Raw genomic sequence first — 20,163 nt, 5'->3', positions numbered from 1 at the left:
AACAGAACTCGTAGATAATATTTGATACTGAAAAATATATATAGCATTATAACTGTGTTGGGATACAAGTTTAGGGTTATAATTTTGTACTGAAATTGAAATTTTATTGAAATTAAATGGAAATCATGACTTAGACCAGAGCAGCAAAGCAAAAGGCTCAAGCTAATGGGAGTGCTGTGGCTCAGAGGAGAACTGAGGGGGGGGGGCAGTTGCCCTCTGAATCACAGCCTTTTAAAATGCACTGCTTGCATGATGTTTGTGGAGCAATAGGGTATGGGACATGATATTGTTATGTGGGATGTCTTTGTGTGTGCACGATGCAAGAAGTGTAACGAAATCAGGCGATAACTCAGCGTTGTTATGGGCCTATATGAGAGCGTGAAGGACAGGGTGAATGCCCTCAAAGGATCTAAAGTGAGGAGCCCATCAGGCTCTCTTAGCTACCCACTTCAGCATCAGAGCTTGCACTTGGTCATCAAGCAACACAACAGCAACCGCCAAGGCAGAATGCGCTGGTCCCACAGGATCTAGTAGTTTTTGGTGACTCTATTGTCAGGGAAACGGGGAACATGCTTTATAAAAAGAATAGGTGGAACAGGACCAGAGTATGTCTGCCAGGAGCAAAGGTAGATGATGTTGTAGAGCAGATATTATCTTTTAAGGGCACAAAAGGTGATATAGTTGTACACGTTGGCACTAATGATATTAAGAGTAGGAGACCGGCAGAATTACTTAACAAGTACAGGTCACTGTTGAAAAAAAGGCGTGAATTAGGGTTGAATTTGTAAGTATCTCAAATTCTGCCCAGACACGATAGGAGGGAGTATATGATGAGAGCCTTGTCAATCAATTCGGCCCTGGAACGATTGTGCAAGGCTCAAGGGGTACAATTTTTTTCAGCCTAGTCTGAAAAACAGGAGAGAATGCTTCTACATGGATGGGATACACTTAAATAGAAAGGGTGCAAGAATATTTGCTGATGCTATCGAGGCAGTGTTAGGTGGGTAGGAAAACTGCTAGCTTGGGGGGATACAAGGACTAATAGATTAACAGTAGCCACCGGCAGAGGTGAAAGTGATTCTTGCACTGTTTCTGTGGAATGTGCAAAAGCCTGAAAAACAAGATGCAGGATATTTCAGAGACTGCTGGGAGTCATTGCAGTACAAGTAAAGAAAAAGTAAAGTGCTTCCTACTTGCAGTACAAGTAGGGTAGCAAAGAAAAGGAACAGGAGCATGTATACTTGCGTGTACATCAATGCTAGTAGTTTGGTAAATAAATTTGATGAATTTGAGCTATTGCTCAAAGCATCAAAGGCAGATATTGTTGGGATATCAGAGACATGGTGTCACACAGATATAAGGAATGCAGAACTGAAATTTGGGGAGTACAACGTCAATAGAAAGGGAGGAGAGTTTATCCTATTAGTTAAGAAACACATAAAATCCAAGGAAGTGAAGCCAGTCGACATCGCTGGACAGTGCATTGTTGAGTCAGTTTGGTGTGACATAAGCATTGGAAGATCAAAATTAAGAGTAGGAGTGTGTCTCCTAATGTCTGATGAGTATAATAAAAAACTGTACAGGAAAATAGAGTGGGCCAGTAAATAAGAGTCTTATAATGGGCGATTTTAATTTCCCAGATATTGACTGGAATTTGTGGGCTGGTCACTCACACACTAGCAAGTCTTTTGTGGATTTATTGGATGATTGTTTTTACATCAGCATGTTCGGGAGGCAACTAGTAATACTTTTGATTTGATTATCAGTAGTGATTCTTCATGCATTAAGAATCTGCAGATAGAGAAACCACTAGGTGGCAGTGATCATAAAGTGCTGAATTGGGATTTACTCAGAGGTAACTGATGGTAGTTACCTCTCAGTGATAAAGGGAAGGGTTATTGCTTTCATAAAGGCAACTACGATGGTCTGAGAGAGTATTTAAATTTTATTCAGTGGAACCAACTGATGACGGTACCAACATCAAATTCAGAATGGAAAGCATTCAAAGAACTTACCTTGGAAGCTACTATACTTTACATACCAACTAAGAAATATTGTTCAAGGTTTAAGCCTAAATCAATATCAGATGAACTGATGAGACATATGGCAGAGAAGAAAAACGCATGGGACACACATAAATTAACACGTGACATAGAAGCCTATGATAGATATAAGTTGATCTGTAACCAAGTTACAAAGGAGGTTAGGCAGGCGAAGGCAGATTACGAGAAATCTTTGGCAAGGTATGCAAAGAAAAACAGCAAAGAGTTCTTTACTTATGTAAATTCTAGAAGGAAGGGGATGAATCAGATTGGTCCACTTGATATCGATGGTTCAACTGTTGGTGATCCTGCTCAGGTAGCTAATAAACTAAATGAATATTTTGCTTCAACATTCGCACATGAGGAGTTATTCAGTGAGGGGAATGCCAGAGGTGTATTCAACTCTGGCAGTAAGCTAGATAATCTTGTAAAAACTGATAGTGAAGTGGAGGAGAAATTGTTGAAGATAAACACAAGAAAGTCTGCTGACGAGCCTACTAGAGACGGTCGTGTTCAAAGCCACTAAGTGGATTTTTCTTATTTATTGATTTGAAATTATTGTTTTTCTAAAACTTTTGATTTAAATTTAGTAGTATAACATTATTTTGTGATTTTCTGATTAATTTGGTGTATTTATTCTTTACTCGGCCTTGTAATTGCAGAAAAGTATCGGTAAGGGTTTCCACGTGTTTCAACTGCGCTACCGTTTTTAATTTTCCCGCCTTTGTGATACGATAGTTATATACCGTACTAGATAGCGTTAGTTGAACTTCGTTAGCAGTTAAATTGTACGTTTAAATAAATACATATAACGACTTAGATTACAAACGTAATATAATTAATTATATTTAACATAATTAATTAATAAATTAATAGAATCATGACTCAGACCAGAGCAGCAAAGCAAAAGGCTCAAGCTAATGGAAGTGCTGTGGCTCAGAGCAGAACTGAGGGGGGCAGTTGTACTCTGACTCACAGCCTTATAAAATGCACTGTTTGCTTGATGTTTGCAGAGCAATCGGGTACGGGACATGATACTGCCAAGGGGGATGTCTTTGTGTGTGCGCGATGCAAGGAGTGTATCGATATTAGGCAACAACTCGGCGTTCTTGTTGGCCTATATGAGAGCTTGAAGGACAGGGTGGATGCCCTCGAAGAAACTAAATTGAGGGGCCCATCACGTTCTCAGCTGCCCACATCAATGCCAGAGCTTGCACTTGGGCATCGCATGACACAGAGGCAACCCCCAAGGCAGAATGCGCTGGTCCCGAAGGAACTAGTAGTTGTTGGTGACTCTATTGTCAGGGAAACGGGGAACATGCTTTGTAAAAAAGATAGGTGGAACAGGACCAGGGTATGTCTGCCAGGGGCAAAGGTTGATGATGTAGAGCGAATATCATCTTTTAAGGGCACAAAAGGTGACATAGTTGTACACGTTGGCACTAATAATATTAAGAGTAGGAGACCGGCAGAATTACTTAACAAGTACAGGTCACTGTTGAACAAAAGCCGAGAATTAGGGTTGAATTTCAAAGGGTCTGCAATTCTGCCCAGACACGATAGCAGGGAGTATATGATGAGAGCCTTGTCGATCAATTCAGCCCTGGAAAGATTGTGCAAGGCTCAAGGGGTAGAATTTTTTTCAGCCTGGACTGTACTTGTTAACAGGAGAGATTGCTTCTACAGGGATGGGATACACTTAAATAGAAAGGGTGCAAGAATATTTGCTGATGCTATCGAGGCAGTGTTAGGTGGGTCGGAAAACTGCTAGCTTGGGGGGGAGACAAAGACCAATAGATTGACAGTAGCCACTGGCAGAGGTGAAAGAGATTCTTGCACAGCTTCTATTAGAATGAGCAGAAGCCTGAAAAACAAGATGCATGGTATTTCAGAGACTGCTGGGAGCCATTGCGGTACAAGTAAATACATGGGTTGTGTTAGGGTAGCTAAGAAAAGAAACAGATGCAGGTATACTTGCGTGTACACCAATGCTAGGAGTTTAGTAAATAAATTTGATGAATTTGAGGTATTGCTCAAAACATCAAAGGCAGATATTGTTGGGATATCAGAGACGTGGTGTCACACAGATATAAGGGATGCAGAACTGCAATTTGGGGAGTACAACGTCTACAGAAAGGATAGACAGGATAGGAAGGGGGGAGGGGTTATGCTATTAGTTAAGAAACACATAAAAACCAAGGAAGTGAAGCCAGTCGACATCGCTGGACAGTGCAGTGTTGAGTCAGTTTGGTGTGACATAAGCATTGGGAGATCAAAATTGAGAGTAGGAGTGTGCTATAGGCCTAATGACTCTGATGAGTATAATAAGAAACTGTACAGGGAAATAGAGTGGGCCAGTAAATCAGAGAGTCTTATAATGGGAGATTTTAATTTCCCAGATATTGACTGGAATTTGGGGGCTGGTTACTCACACACTAGCAGGGCTTTTGTGGATTTATTGGATGATTGTTTTCTACATCAGCATGTTCGGGAGGCAACTAGAGGGAGTAATACTCTTGATTTGATTATCAGCAGTGATTCTTCATGCATTAAGAATCTGCAGATAAATGAACCACTAGGTGGCAGTGATCACAGTGTGCTGAAGTGGGATTTACTCAAAGAGGTAACTACCATTAGGGGTAAAGGGAAGGGTTATTGCTTCCGTAAAGGCGACTACGATGGTCTGAGACAGTATTTAAATTCTATACAGTGGGACCAACTGATGATGTTACCAACAGAAAATTCAAAATGGGAAGCATTCAAAGAACTTATCTTGGAAGCTACTAGGCTTTACATACCAACTAAGAAATATTGTTCAAGGTTTAGGCCAAAATGGATGTCAGATGAACTAATGAGGCATATGGCAGAGAAGAAAAACGCATGGGATACTTACAAATTAACACATGACACAGAAGCCTATGATAGATACAAGTTGATATGCAACCAAGTTACAAAGGAGGTTAGGCAGGCGAAGGCAGATTACGAGAAATCCTTGGCAAGGGATGCAAAGAAAAACATCAAAGAGTTCTTTACTTATGTAAACTCTAGAAGGAAGGGGATGAATCAGATTGGTCCACTTGATATTGATGGGTCAACTGTTGATGATCCTGCTCAGGTAGCTAACAAACTAAATGAATATTTTGCATCGACATTCACACATGAGGAGTTATTGAGCAAGGGGAATGCCAGAGGTGTATTCAACTCTAGCAGTAAGCTACAGAATCTTGAAATAACTGGGAGTAAAGTGGAGGAGAAACTGTTGAAAGGAGGCAGCAAAGGAAGTAAGCAAACCCTTAGCCATAATTATGAGAGCTTCCTTGGACTCAGGGGAGGTACCCATAGACTGGAAATGTGCAAATGTGACCCCAATTCACAAAGGAGGATCAAAGGCTGACACAAGTAATTATAGACCTGTGAGCTTAACTTCTGTTCCAGGAAAATTAATGGAGGCACTGGTTAAAGAAGCACTGCAGATCATTTAGACAAGACTTCAGTTATAGCTCAGACACAGCATGGTTTTGTTAAGGGGAAGTCTTGCCTGACCAACTTGATTGGATACTATGATGCAGTCACAAAAGAACTGGATGCAGGGAATAACTTTGATATTATATACTTGGATCTTAGAAAGGCTTTTGATACTGTTGCACATGGAAGACTGCTACACAAATTGGAGCAGTGTGACATTGGAGGCAAATTGCTGCTTTGGATAAAGGGGTGGTTGAGGGGGAGAAGACAGAGAGTGGTAATCAATGGACACTGCTCATCGTGGACTAATGTTATTAGTGGAGTCCCTCAGGGCTCAGTGTTGGGTCCATTATTGTTTTCTGTATTTATAAATGATATTGATGATGGTATATCAAGCTTAATGTCCAAGTTTGCAGATGATACAAAGGTTGGCAGGGTTGTCAAGGACACTACTGATACTATGCTGCTGCAACAGGATCTGGAAAGGTTGAGCAGATGGGCTGAGAGGTGGCAAATGAAGTTTAACATTGACAAATGTAAAGTACTACACATGGGAAACAGCAACCCCAGAGCAACGTATCAACTCTGTGGTACTACACTGACAGTGGTAGAGAATGAAAGGGACTTGGGGGTGATTGTGCAGGCAGATATGAAATTCTCTGAGCAGTGCAGACGGGCTGCAAGAGTAGCTCATGGAGTATTGTCAATGATATACAGGAATGTTTCCAGCAAGGATAAGGAGGTGATTATTCCATTGTATAAGGCAATGGTCAGGCCACACCTAGAGTACTGTATACAGGTCTGGAGGCCTCATTTCAAGAAGGATGTAGAGCTGCTGGAACGGGTACAGAGAAGGGCAACAAGATTAGTGAATGGAACAAAGGGCTGCTCTTATGAAGAAAGGCTTAGGTTTTGCAAATTACAGTGTCTGGAGACTAGGCACCAGCGAGGTGATCTGATAGAGGTGTATAAAGCCTTGAATGGTTTAAGCATGCTCAATGCTGATGGGATTCTTCCTCTAGCTCAGAAAAATCATCTGAGAGGGCATAAATTCAAATTGAGGAAAGACAGATGTAGGATAGACGTGCGGAAATTTGCCTTTAGCCAGCGGGTGGTTGGTTGGTGGAACAGACTTCCATCCCTTGTGGTGGAGGTTGATAGCCTAAATAAGTTTAAGGCTCAGCTGGACAGGTATTTTGAACGAACAGAGGGGTGAAGTGGAAGTGGGTTTTTTTTTGGCTGATGCTGCATAAGCTTGCTTTCTTGCATCAAATGCCTCTACTAATGCTAATGCTAAAGGCAAATGGAGTAGATGCGATCTATCCAGTTATATTAAAGGAGGCAGCAAAGGAAGTAAGCAAACCTGTAGCCATAATTACGAGAGCTTCCTTGGACCCAGGGGAGGTACCCATAGACTGGAGATGTGCAAATGTGACCCCAATTCACAAAGAAGGATCAAAGGCTGGCATAAATAATTGTAGACCTGTGAGTTTAACTTCTGTTCCAGGAAAATTAATGGAAGCACTGGTTAAAGAAGCAATGCAGGATCATCACGAGACTTCAGTTATAGCTTGGACACAGCATGGTTTTGTTAAGGGGAAGTCTTGCCTGACCAATTTGATTGGATACTATGATGCAGTCACAAAAGAACTGGATGCAGGGAATAACTTTGATATTATATACCTGGATCTTAGAAAGGCTTTTAATACTGTTGCACATGGAAGACTGCTGCACAAATTGGAGCAGTGTGGCATTGGAGACAAATTGCTGCTATGGATAAAGGTGGTTGAGGGGGAGATTACAGAGAGTGGTAATCAATGGACAGTGCTCATCATGGACTAATGTTATTAGTGGAGTCCCTCAGGGTTCAGTGTTGGGTCCATTATTGTTTTCTGTATTTATAAATAATATTGATGATGGTATATCAAGCTTAATGTCCAAGTTTGCAGACGATACAAAGGTTGGCAGGATACTACTGATGCTATGCTGCTGCAACAGGATCTGGAAAGGTTGAGCAGATGGGCTGAGAGGTGCCAAATGAGTTTAACATTGACAAATGTAAAGTAGTACATATGGGAAATAGCAACCCTAGAGCAACGTATCAACTCTATGGTACTACACTGAGAGTGGTAGAGAATGACAAGGACCTGGGGGTAATTATTCAGGCCGATATGAAGTTCTCTGAGCAGTGCAGACGGACTGCAAGAGTAGCTCATGATGTCTTATCAATGATATACAGGAATTTTTCTAGCAGGGATAAGGAGGTGATTATTCCCTTGTATAAGGCAATGGTCAGGCCACACCTTGAGTACTGTGTACAGGTCTGGAGGCCTCATTCCAAGAAGGATGTAGAGCTGCTGGAATGAGTACAGAGAAGGGCAACAAGATTAGTGAATGGAACAAAGGGTTGCTCTTACGAAGAAAGGCTTAAGTTTTGCAAATTACAGTGTCTGGAGACTAGGCACCAGCGTGGTGATCTGATAGAGGTGTATAAAGCCTTGAATGGTTTGAGCATGCTCAATACTAATGGGATCCTGCCTCTTGCTCAGAATAATCACCTGAGAGGGCATAAATTCAAATTGAGGAAAGACAGATGTAGGATAGATGTGCGGAAATTTGCCTTTAGCCAGCGGGTAGTTGGTTGGTGGAACAGACTTCCATCCTTTGTTGTGGAAGATTATTGCCTAAATAAACTTAAGGCTCAGCTGGACAGGTATTTTGAATGAATGGAGAGGTGAAGTGGAAAATTTTTTTTTTTTTTTTAAATTAATTATTGTTTTTTTTTTTTTGGCTGATGCTGCATAAGCTTGTTTTCTTGCATTATATGCCTCTACTAATGCTAATCTCGATGACCAGGTTGTTAGTTTTCTCTGTATCTGGAATGTCAGGTAGGTTGCCAGTCCAGTATGTAGTATTAATAGCTGGAGTTGGATATCTTACTAAGCGAAACATCAGGAAGACAATAGTAAGAATAAGAACTTGTCCAGAACCAGGAAAAATTTATACAAGAGCAGATGTTAAAAATGAAAAGAACAGAGTTTTAGAAGAAATTAAAATTAGATGGCAAATGGAATGGGAAACATCTGAAAAAGGGCGACAGACCTTTATGTTTTGCCGAGAATTAATATAATTGATGTTAAAAGAAAGTTGTGGCAACAGTTTGGTCTTTGTTCTACGTTTTTGTTAACTGGACATGGATTGGCATTGAGACTCTTTCAGCTTGGACTTAAAGAAAATGGGTTGTGTAAATGTGGAGAGCTTGAAACATCTGAGCATGTTATGCTTGACTGCAATTATTATGTTGACTTGAGAATGGAATTGGAACTATCAATTGGCTATCTGGAGAAAGAGAGACTCCATGTTATGTTCACTGATAAAAGGTTATTTACTTATTTTAATAAGTACGTTTCGGAAGTCTTTAAAAGAAGATTTAGATTGCTGGGTAGTGGTGGCACGCCTCAAAGTGGCAGGGATGTCAACTCATCCAATTAGGATCAATGGATAGAAAATCAAAGTTGATTCTCCTTGCATGAGGCTAAGTGGCCAGATAGGAATTGTTTATTGTTCGGTTATTATTTATTTATTTATTAACAAAATTGAATTCTAAAAGTTAGGAAAAATCCCATTCTCTGACATTACCGCGGATAGGCTACGGCCTCGGTAGCGGATTCGGCGAATGGAGGTTAAAATGTAAATGTATCTGGAATGTGCCTCAGGGGCTATTCTGGGGTGCATACAGTGCGAGTTATCCGAGTGATATATAGATTTGATTGTGAATTGTGTTAATTTGCTTTCTCGTTTATTTTACTTGTATAGTTTGCCAAAGTCAGTTTAGCTAGCCCTTCTTCCTCGTAGTCTGGAGTGGGCAGGCGGGGAGAATTCTCCGGCTGGCTAGACGGGCTAAATTGATTTTGTTTGATTTGGGATTTTGGAGAGCTTGTTAAAAAGCATTTCCGTGCCCTTGAGTTTTGTTCCTGGGACCACAACCCAGGAACAAAACTCAAGAAAAGAAACTTAAGAAAAGAAGTTTAACTTGGGTGTGGACGGTTTTAGTTGGTTTCTGATAGATTTCAGAGATCTTTTAGTAAGTTCATTCAGCAGCTGTGTTTATTCAGTGTTCATTGTGCAGGACTCTCTCGCCGTGTACATATTGTAAATAGTTGTTATTTCTCACTGTTGAGACTTAACTTTTAAATTGTAAATAGTTGTTTTTATTGTATACATGGCAACTATTGAAGAATCAGATGTAACGTCAAGTGAAGAAGAACTGGCGGAAATAATATCTGAGGCTACAGATGATGAAAAGATGGAGATAACAGGAGAAGTTCTGTCTAAGCAATTCAACAACTGTCAGAGATGCAGGTCTTTACTGGAAAAACCTTGTTAATGGCTCCTCCCCATCTTAGGTCCTCCTCTCTCTCAACTTCCCAACAGAATTCACAAAGTCATGGTAAAACTAAGAAAAGGAAAGCAAGAGCTGATAATAGTGTTGAAAAGAACAATCAGGAAAGTGTAAAGAAAACTGGTTCTCATAAGAAAACAAGAACTGATGGGAGCAAAGAAAGATCCAAGTACGAAGGATTGGAATATGTCGAAGAAATATGGGGTAGGTTTAGAACCTACTTATATGATATGCAAAATAAAGTTCCCACAACAGCTATGAAAACAATTTTAGATCTGTGCTGCATCTTGGAAATGAAGGCTGTGGATTCACATAGAAAACTTGTTATTAAAACAAAAGCTAGAGGAAAAGGAAAAAAGAAAAGAAAAGCTACGCTTATGTTGCTCAAGAACCAGTAAAAGAAACCAAGAAACCATCAATGTGTGTATTGATTAAAGCAGCAAGTGAAAGATTCAAGACAAGCGAAGACGTAAAACAAGAAGTCTTGAAAGAACTTAGACCTGTTCTGAAAGAAGTAAAAGTAAAAAGTATAAGAACAATAAGAGACTGTGGGATTGTGTTGGAGGCGTAGGGAGAGGACGACATTAAGAAAATTAGAGGATGTTCAAAGATACAAGAAGTTGGATTAAATTACGTAATTCCAAAAGTTGTTCATCCTAGGATTGTGGTTTTTGACATTGAAAAGGACATTCACAAAGATGATTTTCTGGAGCAGGTTTGGATAAAAAATTGTAAAGAATATGGGGTATCCAGGAAAGAATTCAATGAAAATGTCGCAATTGTCTCTATAAATAATGTTAAAAATGGTAATGTGTCAAATTGGATATTGGAGGTTAGATCGAAGCTTCTGAACATAATAAGACAGAAAGAACGATTATATGCCGATTGGATGGCATATAAATACAAAGAAATATTCTCTGTGGCTCAGTGTTACAAATGCTTAGGATTCAGTCATGTATCCAAATATTGTAAAAGAGAAGCTGTATGTGGACATTGTGCCCAGAAGGGACATGCATACAGAGACTGTAAAAACAAGGCAGAGGGACCAGTCTGCTGTAACTGTAAAAATAGAAGCAGAAAAAGTGATCACACTGCTACTGATAAGGATTGCCCTGAGTACAAAAGAGCTTTGGAATTATATAAAAATAAGATCAATTATGGGTGAAAAACTAAGTGTGCTACAACTAAATGCACAATGAGCAAAGGCTGTAGCTGCTCAAATTAACTTAGAAATTGAAAAGAAAGGTATTGACATAAGTCTATTGCAGGAGCCCAATGAAGATATCCAAGTAATTATAGGATTTTGACAGACAAAATGCTTGAAAGTTGCGATAGTAGTGAGAAGACACAATCTTGTGATTACTAAGATCACAACTCTATCAAATGAAAACATGATATGTGCTGAAGTCATTGGCGCATTTGGTAAAGTGTACATGATCTCATTATAGTCTTGGCGCATTATGGCCACAGCTGCCAATGCGCCAATAAAAAACCAAAAACAAACAAACAAACATGATCTCATTAAACTGTCAGCACTCGGTTGATATAAATCCTTATATCAGTTACTTGGAGAAGATAAAGGACGTACTTCAAGGTTGCCATATAGTTGTTGAAATGGACTCTAATTCTAAATCTGTATTATGGGGTAGTGCGGAATCTGATGATAGAGGTGAGATCCTTGAGAACTTCCTATCTACCTCTGGTATGGTGGTTGTCAATACTCCTGGCCATATACCAACATATAGCTCTGTACATGGGCAATCCAGGGTATATCTGCCAGGGGCAAAGGTCGATGACGTTGTAGAGCAGATATCATTTTTTAAGGGCACAAAAGGTGATATATTTGTACGTTGGCAGTAATGATATCAAGAGTAGGAGACCGGCAGAATTGCTTAACAAGTACAGGTCACTGTTGAAAAAAAGCCGTGAAATTCTGCCCAGACACGATAGGAGGGAGTATATGATGAGAGCCTTGTCAATCAATTCGGCCCTGGAAAGATTGTGCAAGGCTCAAGGGGTAGAATTTTTTTCAGCCTGGACTGTACTTGTTAACAGGAGAGACTGCTTCTACAGGGATGGAATACACTTAAATAGAAAGGATGCAAGAATATTTGCTGATGCTATCGAGGCAGTGTTAGGTGGGTCGGAAAACTGCTAGCTTGAGGGAGAGACAAAGACGAATAGATTAACAGTAACCACTGGCAGAGGTGAAAGAGATTCTTGCACTGCTTCTATTGGGATGAGCAGAAGTCTGAAAAACAAGATGCAGGATATTTCAGAGACTGCTGGGGGTCATTGCGGTACAAGTAAACACATGGGTTGTGTTAGGGTAGCTAAGAACAGAAATAGGTGCATGTATACTTGCGTGTATACCAATGCTAGGAGTTTAGTAAATAAATTTGATGAATTTGAGGTATTGCTCAAAACATCAAAGGTAGATATTGTTGGGATATCAGAGACATGGTGTCACACAGATATAAGGAATGCAGAACTGGAATTTGGAGAGTACAATGTCTACAGAAAGGAGAGACTGGATAGGAAGGGAGGAGGGGTTATGCTATTAGTTAAGAAATACATAAAATCCAAGGAAGTGAAGCCAGTGGACATCGCTGGACAGTGCAGTGTCGAGTCAGTTTGGTGTGACATAAGCATTGGGAGATCAAAATTGAGAGTAGGAGTGTGCTATAGGCCTAATGACTCTGATGAGTATAATAAGAAACTGTACAGGGAAATAGAGTGGGCCAGTAAATCAGAGAGTCTTATAATGGGAGATTTTAATTTCTCAGATATTGACTGGAATTTGGGAGCTGGTCACTCACACACTAGAAAGGCTTTTGTGGATTTATTGGATGATTGTTTTCTACATCAGCATGTTCGGGAGGCGACTAGAGGGAGTAATACTCTTGATTTGATTATCAGCAGTGATTCTTCATGCATTGAGAATCTGCAGATAAATGAACCACTAGGTGGCAGTGATCACAGTGTGCTGAAGTGGGATTTACTCAAAGAGGTAACTACCATTAGGGGTAAAGGGAAGGGTTATTGCTTTTGTAAAGGCGACTACGATGGACTGAGACAGTATTTAAATTCTATACAGTGGGACCAACTGATGATTTTACCAACAGCAAATGCAAAATCGGAAGCATTCAAAGAACTTATCTTGGAAGCTACTAGGCTTTACATACCAACTAAGAAATATTGTTCAAGGTTTAGGCCTAAATAGATGGCAGATGAACTGATGAGGCATATGGCAGAGAAGAAACATGCATGGGATACATACAAATTAACACGTGACACAGAAGCCTATGATAGATACAAGTTGATCTGTAACCAAGTTACAAAGGAGGTTAGGCAGGCGAAGGCAGATTACGAGAAATCTTTGGCAAGGGATGCATAGAAAAACAGCAAAGAATTCTTTACTTATGTAAACTCTAGAAGGAAGGGGATGAATCAGATTGGTCCACTTGATATCGATGGGTCAACTGTTGATGATCCTGCTCAGGTAGCTAACAAACTAAATGAATATTTTGCATCGACATTCACACTTGAGGAGTTATTTAGCGAGCGGAAGGAAAGCCAGAGGTGTATTCAGCTCTAGCAGTAAGCTAGAGAATCTTGTAATGACTGAGAGTAAAGTGGAGGAGAAATTGTTGAAGATAAACACAAGAAAGGCACTCGGGGTGGATGGGATCTATCCAGTTATATTAAAGGAGGCAGCAGAGGAAGTACGCAAACCCTTAGCCATAATTATGAGAGCTTCCTTGGACTCAGGGGAGGTACCCACAGACTGGAGATGTGCAAATGTGACCCCAATTCACAAAGGAGGATCAAAGGCCAACACAAGTAATTATAGACCTGTGAGTTTAACTTCTGTTCTAGGAAAATTAATGGAGGCACTAGTTAAAGAAGCACTGCAGGTTCATTTAGACAAGACTTCAGTAATAGCTCGGACACAGCATGGTTTTGTTAAGGGGAAGTCTTGCCTGACCAATTTGATTGGATACTATGATGCAGTCACAAAGGAACTGGATGCAGGGAATAATTTTGATATTATATACTTGGATCTTAGAAAGGCCTTTGATACTGTTGCACATGGAAGACTGCTGCACAAATTGGAGCAGTGTAACATTGGAGGCAAATTACTGCTGTGGATAAAGGGGTGGCTGAGGGGGAGAAGACAGAGAGTGGTATTCAATGGACACTGGTCTTCGTGGACTAATGTTATTAGTTGAGTCCCTCAGGGCTCAGTGTTGGGTCCATTATTGTTTTCTGTATTCATAAATGATATCGATGATGGTATATCAAGCTTAATGTTGAAGTTTGCAGACGATACAAAGGTAGGCAGGGTTGTCAAGGACACTACTGACACTATGCTGCTGCAACAGGATCTGGAAAGGTTGAACAGATGGGCTGAGAGGTGGCAAATGAAGTTTAACATTGACAAATGTAAAGTACTACACATGGGAAACAGCAACCCCAGAGCAACGTATCAACTCTGTGGTACTACCCTGACAGTGGTAGAGAATGAAAGGGACCTGGGAGTGGTTGTGCAGGAAGATATGAAGTTCTCTGAGCAGTGCAGATGGGCTGCAAGAGTAGCTCATCGTGTATTGTCAATGATATAGGAATTTTTCTAGCAGGGATAAGGAGGTGATTATTCCCTTGTATAAAGCAATGGTCAGGCCACACCTAGAGTACTGTATATAGGTCTAGAGGCCTCATTTCAAGAATGATATAGAGCTGCTGGAACGAGTACAGAGAATGGCAACAAGATTAGTGAATGGAACAAAGGGGTGCTCTTACGAAGAAAGGCTTAAGTTTTGCAAATTACAGTGTCTGGAGACTAGGCACCAGCGAGGTGATCTGATAGAGGAGTTTAAAGCCCTGAATGGTTTGAGCATGCTCAATGCTGATGGGATTCTTCCTCTCGCTCAGAATAATCACCTGAGAGGGCATAAATTCAAATTGAGAAAACACAGATGTAGGATAGATGTGCGGAAATTTGCCTTTAGCTAGCGGGTGGTTGGTTGGTGGAACAGACTTCCATCCCTTGTCGTGGAAGTTGATAGCCTAAATAAGTTTAAGGCTCAGCTGGACAGGTATTTTGAATGAACAGAGGGGTGAAGTGGAAGTGGTTTTTTTTTTTTTTTTGGCTGATGCTGCATAAGCTTGCTTTCTTGCATCAAGTGCCTCTACTAATGCTAATGCTAATCCTATATAGTTACAGCTACGTCAATTCTTGAAAAGATACATGACTGGAAAGTTGATTATTTGACTACAAGTGATTATAATAGTATTTTGTTTGAGCTGAGTCAGATAGAGAAAGTACAGCAAGTAAAGTTAACGGAAAGGTTTTCTGTCAAAACAGTTAATTGGGAAAGTTTTGATCTAACCTTCAAGGGGCGTCTCCGTAGCTAGGTGGGAAGGAGCAACAATGCGTAGCACACGTTTCTTGATTAGACCGGGGTTCGAGCCCGTCACCACCAAATACGGAGGATGTGGAAAGGTCAGCGAATGACCACCGCATATCCCGGAGCAATATGGCCTTAGTTGCTTATGCTCCTAAAAAAACCAAAAACAACAACAACAACAATCTAACCTTCAATCATGAAGTAAATGAAATAAACTGGGATTTATTAAGTCCTGAAGAATATGTATGTAAATATCAGGACATAGTTTATAGAGCTTCAAAATTATCAATGAAAATGAAAAAGCTTGTAACCAGCAACCAATGAAGAAAGAACTAAGAAAATCCAGAAAAAAGATTCCAAAGATATAGAAGGTTGGAGGACGCTCAAATGACAGAATTGTATAAGAATACGTATAGGAATCTGTGTAAAAACTATTTTAAAGCAATTAATGATTCAAAGCAGACTTCTTGGAAGTCGTATGTGACAGAAAAAGGCTAGAGATCCCTGGAATACTGTTTTTAAATTAATTACAGAAAAGTATGTTTTTAATTCCATAAATTTTACTGTCAGAACAAGAAATATGGATACCTTAGGATGGAGTGGGTCCATGGATGTGATCCTGGATGAGTTGTTTCCTGATATGGATACACAAGAACTAAGCCAAGAACAGAAGGAAATGATACGAGGCAATGCACTTGATGTTCCAATATATGTGAACAAAATTTTGCCATGGAAGAGGTCCAAGATGCTGTTGCACAGTCAGTTGACAGCCGGTTGCCTGGTCCTGACTTAATAGAAGTTAAAATAATGAAAAGGGTTTTTAATATAAGACCCGATTTAATGGGCAAGATGTTTAATAAATGCTTGGAGATGGGTTTGGAAAGGTTTTCTGTCAAAACAGTTAATTGGGAAAGTTTTGGAAAATGGTGAGGAAAATGGCCGTTTTGAAATTGATTATTAAAAGTCCGGATAAACTACCAAGTGAAGCTGGTTCATATCGTCCCATAGCACTGTTGTCCATAATAGCTAAAACTTATGAACGACTATGTATCGGTCAACTAATGATTAAATATGATGAGAATCAAATGTCCTCTGATAACCAGTATGGTTATAAAAAAGGTAAGTCTGCAGAGGATGCTATTTATCAGATGACAACATACGCTCAGAGCTATGAGGGGCGTTACGTTCTTGGAATTTTGTTGATTTACACAGCACATTCGACATGCTTTGGTGGGAGGGAATCCTCTCCAGGATTAGAACCATTGGATGTTCTGAAAAATTGTATTCAGTTTTTAAAGAATATTTTTCAAATAGAAAGATAATTGTTAGGACAAAATACAGTAAACCCCCGCTATTCGCGGGGGTTACGTTCCTGAGAAATGTCGCAAATACTGAAAACGCGAATACTGAGTTATGACTCCCATAGAATTAAAGGGGTTCCGTTCCAAAGTATGAAATATATAAGCAAAACTAGTCTAAAATTTTGTCTATGTATGTATTATACGTACATAGACAGTACATAGTGAAATGCAAGCATATGGCATCGAAATGAAAATAAGAAACAATTTAATATTAAATGTAATATTTATTAGAAATTTCAAACAAATCTTTCAAACCAGCGCCTTTGCTAGCAAAAATACTTATCCTGCCAGTGCTATCACCAGTTTCGCTAAAGTGTTGATAAAGGAGTTTTGCCTTTTTACGAATGATGAGTGAACTTAACGTAATTTTATTCTGAGTTCAGTCTTCTATTCACAGATTTAAAGCTTTTTCCATTTTTTCTAATTTGACATCACGAGTTACAGAGCACATTTTTGAAACAATTAGCACGTTTTCACAGACACTACGGTGGATTTTTTCTTCCGATTTTTTGATTGATCGTACCGTTGACTCATTGATTTTATAATGTTTTGCCACTGAAGAGGCACTTTCACCATTAGAAATTTTGTCTAATAACTCAATTTTATTCGCTAATCATCACCATCTTTCATATTTTCACATTTCCCTTGTTATTCGTAGCATATTTTTGTACGGGTAAAAAAGGACTTGTATACAATAAAGGCACTTTCTTCCGTTAACACACTCGAAAAAGTCTGTTTTGCACTGCAAAACGGTAGATTATCACTTATGTAAGCATATCAATTTATAAATTGATAAATTTATTCAATTTATAAGCATATAAATTAAAAGCAAACGACCAAACCTTCCATGACAAGCGCATAACACATACTGAACAAGGATTAGCCAGAAACATCCACGCTCGGGATTTTGTCACCCCTCTCCCCCACCCACTGAATGCTGTTTTGACCGGGAAAGATAATTTTAGCCACGCCCATGTTTTTTTATGGCGGAAAATATTCACGGCGCTTTAAAATTCACATTTTTTAAGTTTCATTTTATATTAAATCAGCAATCACGAATACACGAAACCGCGAATACAGATACCGCGAATAGCGGGGGTTTACTGTATACTGAAATAAAAAGGAATGTTAAACGAGGCTGTCCACAGGGCTTGGTAATTGGTCCTCACACCTGGACAATAGTTATGGATGATTTTTTGAGAAGAAATCATGTTGGTGCGAATGTAGTGGCATATACCGATGACTTGTTAATCCTGGTATATGGCAGTGCAAGGTCCCAACTAGAGGTACGTGCCTCTCAAATAATGGAGGAACTGATGGAGTGGTCCAAATTGTATAAGTTACAGATCTCAAAAACAAAGACTGTACAGATGCTGCTCAAGGGATGCCTGAGTATGAATAGAAATCCAGTAGTTAAAGCATTTGATATATCAATTAGCTACGTGACCTCTGTAAAGTACCTTGATGTGTGTGTGTAGGAGAGAGGATGACGCTTTTGGAGCACATGAAGTTCTTTAAAAATAAAGTGCGAGTGCTGTACACCAAGCTGAGAAGAATGATCAGAACAGATTGGGGGATAGAGGAAGGGGCCTGAATCTTCTTTATGATTGTGTATTTGTCCCCATAATCACATATTCTTCTGTGGCTTGGTTGCACCCAATAACTAATACTGTTGAAAAGAAGTACTTGCTCCAGGTGCAGAGGTTCGCTGTCTTATGTACAACATGAGCCTGTAGAACAGTGTCGACAGATGCTCTGCAGGTATTAGCTGGACGATTTTCTGACTGATTTGCAGACCATCTTGTTGGCATTACTATATTGCACTAGAAAGAACATCAGGAAAACTGTGTTGGTGGTGTGTCCTCTTGCCCAGATCTAAATAAGATATATTTGAGATCTGATTATAAACAAGAAAAGGCAAGAATTAAAAATGAACTGATGGCTGTATGGCAACGGAGGTGGGACACGAGTGAAAAAGGCCGTGTCACCTATATGTATCTACCAAGAGTTGACGTATTAAATGTGCGGGCAAATCCTTGGCAGCAATTTGGACTACATGCCACTTTCCTTATCACTGGACATGGATTGGCAAAAAGACTCCATGAGTTGGGCCTTGTGGAAAATGATTTATGTTCTTGTGGGTTACAAGAAACTAGTGTTCATATTATGCTTCATTGTGATCAATATGTTGATCTAAGGCATGAACTGGAGATAAGTCTAGATAGACTTGAACAACAAGATCTATGGTTCATGTTCATGGATAGGGCTCTCCTATGGTACTTAAATAAGTTTGTGAGTTTAGTTTTTAAACGGAGAGCAAGACTAGATAGTTGTTCCCGCCTCCTTGTGGCTGGGGACGGTAACACAGCCAATTAGGATATGTGAGACGGTGATAGCTAATATTATATCCTTCTTGGTTGTGGCTAAGAGGATTAGTACTCTCCAAGATGTGTTGTGTTGTTTGAATTTTAAATAGTATTTTATTATTACTATATCAACATTTTTAGAACAGCTCAAGATAATAACACTGAAGTAGCATAATCCACATATAAGCCTATGCTTAGGAGGTGGACTTACTGAAGGTGAGTTGAATGTTTGTTTGTTTGTTATTTAGGAGCATTAGCAACTAAGGCTATATTGCTCCAGGATATGCGGTGGTCATTCCCTGACCTTTCCGCATCCTCCGTATTTGGTGGTGAGGGGCTCGAACCCCGGTCTAATCAAGAAGCGTGTGCTATGCACTGCTGCTCCTTCCCACCTGGCTACGGAGTCGCCTGTGAGTTGAATGAATGTATCTGGAATGCCGCTGACATCTTCCGTCTTGACGTGGGATCTTAGCATTCATGTGGCAACCTCATGACTTTTACTTTCACCCATGACCTTTACTCCCCTTCCCTTGGGGGAAGATGGCCTCTCCCAGTAAACCCCCTTCACTCTACCTCCATTTCTCTCTCAGATGTTTCCACCTGCATCAACCCCTATTATTCCTTTCTTCAGCCCCCTTCACTACTCAAGTTCCCTTTCCCTATAACTTTTCCTCCCCCTAGATGGGAACCCCCCTCCTCTTCCCATCCCCCTTATTGCCTGGTAGACAAATCCACCCCCAATTTTAATATCCCCCCTTGAGCAAGATATGTATCCAGTTTCAGGGGGATCCCCCAACTGTCACCCCCCTTTCCACTTCCATTTTTACCCTCTCTCTCTTTTTTTTTCCCCTAAGGTTTGCCCCACCGGAGGTGGGCCTACTAACCAGGCCCACCTCCCCATTCCAAAGGATAGTAACTAGGGGATTTGTGGCCTCCACAGATCCCTAGTTTATGTGGCCAGATGAACAACATAACACAACCCTATACTAACACTTCACAAACACTCACTAACTCACACTATCTGGCCTCACTAATTCACACTATCTGTACACTTCACAGAGTACCACTCGTAGAGGATGAAAACCCTCGGTTACTAGTCAAATTATACTCTAAACT

The 20,163-nt window shown here is 40.1% G+C and overlaps 1 protein-coding gene across 1 annotated transcript in view; it reads left to right on the top strand.

Annotated features, from left to right (window-relative positions):
- Positions 1-20,163, top strand: part of kl-2 (dynein heavy chain 2, axonemal kl-2) — a 1,174,416-nt gene that overhangs the window by 796,766 nt on the left and 357,487 nt on the right. The window contains exon 51 of the mRNA XM_090369487.1: positions 9,914-10,303. Coding sequence (XP_090225613.1) covers positions 9,914-10,303 — 390 coding nt within the window. The remainder of the gene's footprint in view (positions 1-9,913; positions 10,304-20,163) is intronic.

The sequence above is a fragment of the Mastigoproctus giganteus genome, chromosome 1 (genome assembly GCF_048544385.1).
Source record: "Mastigoproctus giganteus isolate SK-2022 chromosome 1, ASM4854438v1, whole genome shotgun sequence".
NCBI classification, from domain to species: domain Eukaryota; kingdom Metazoa; phylum Arthropoda; class Arachnida; order Uropygi; family Thelyphonidae; genus Mastigoproctus; species Mastigoproctus giganteus.
Note: the sequence above shows the minus strand (reverse complement) of the source record. Positions and strands in the feature narration are given on the sequence as shown.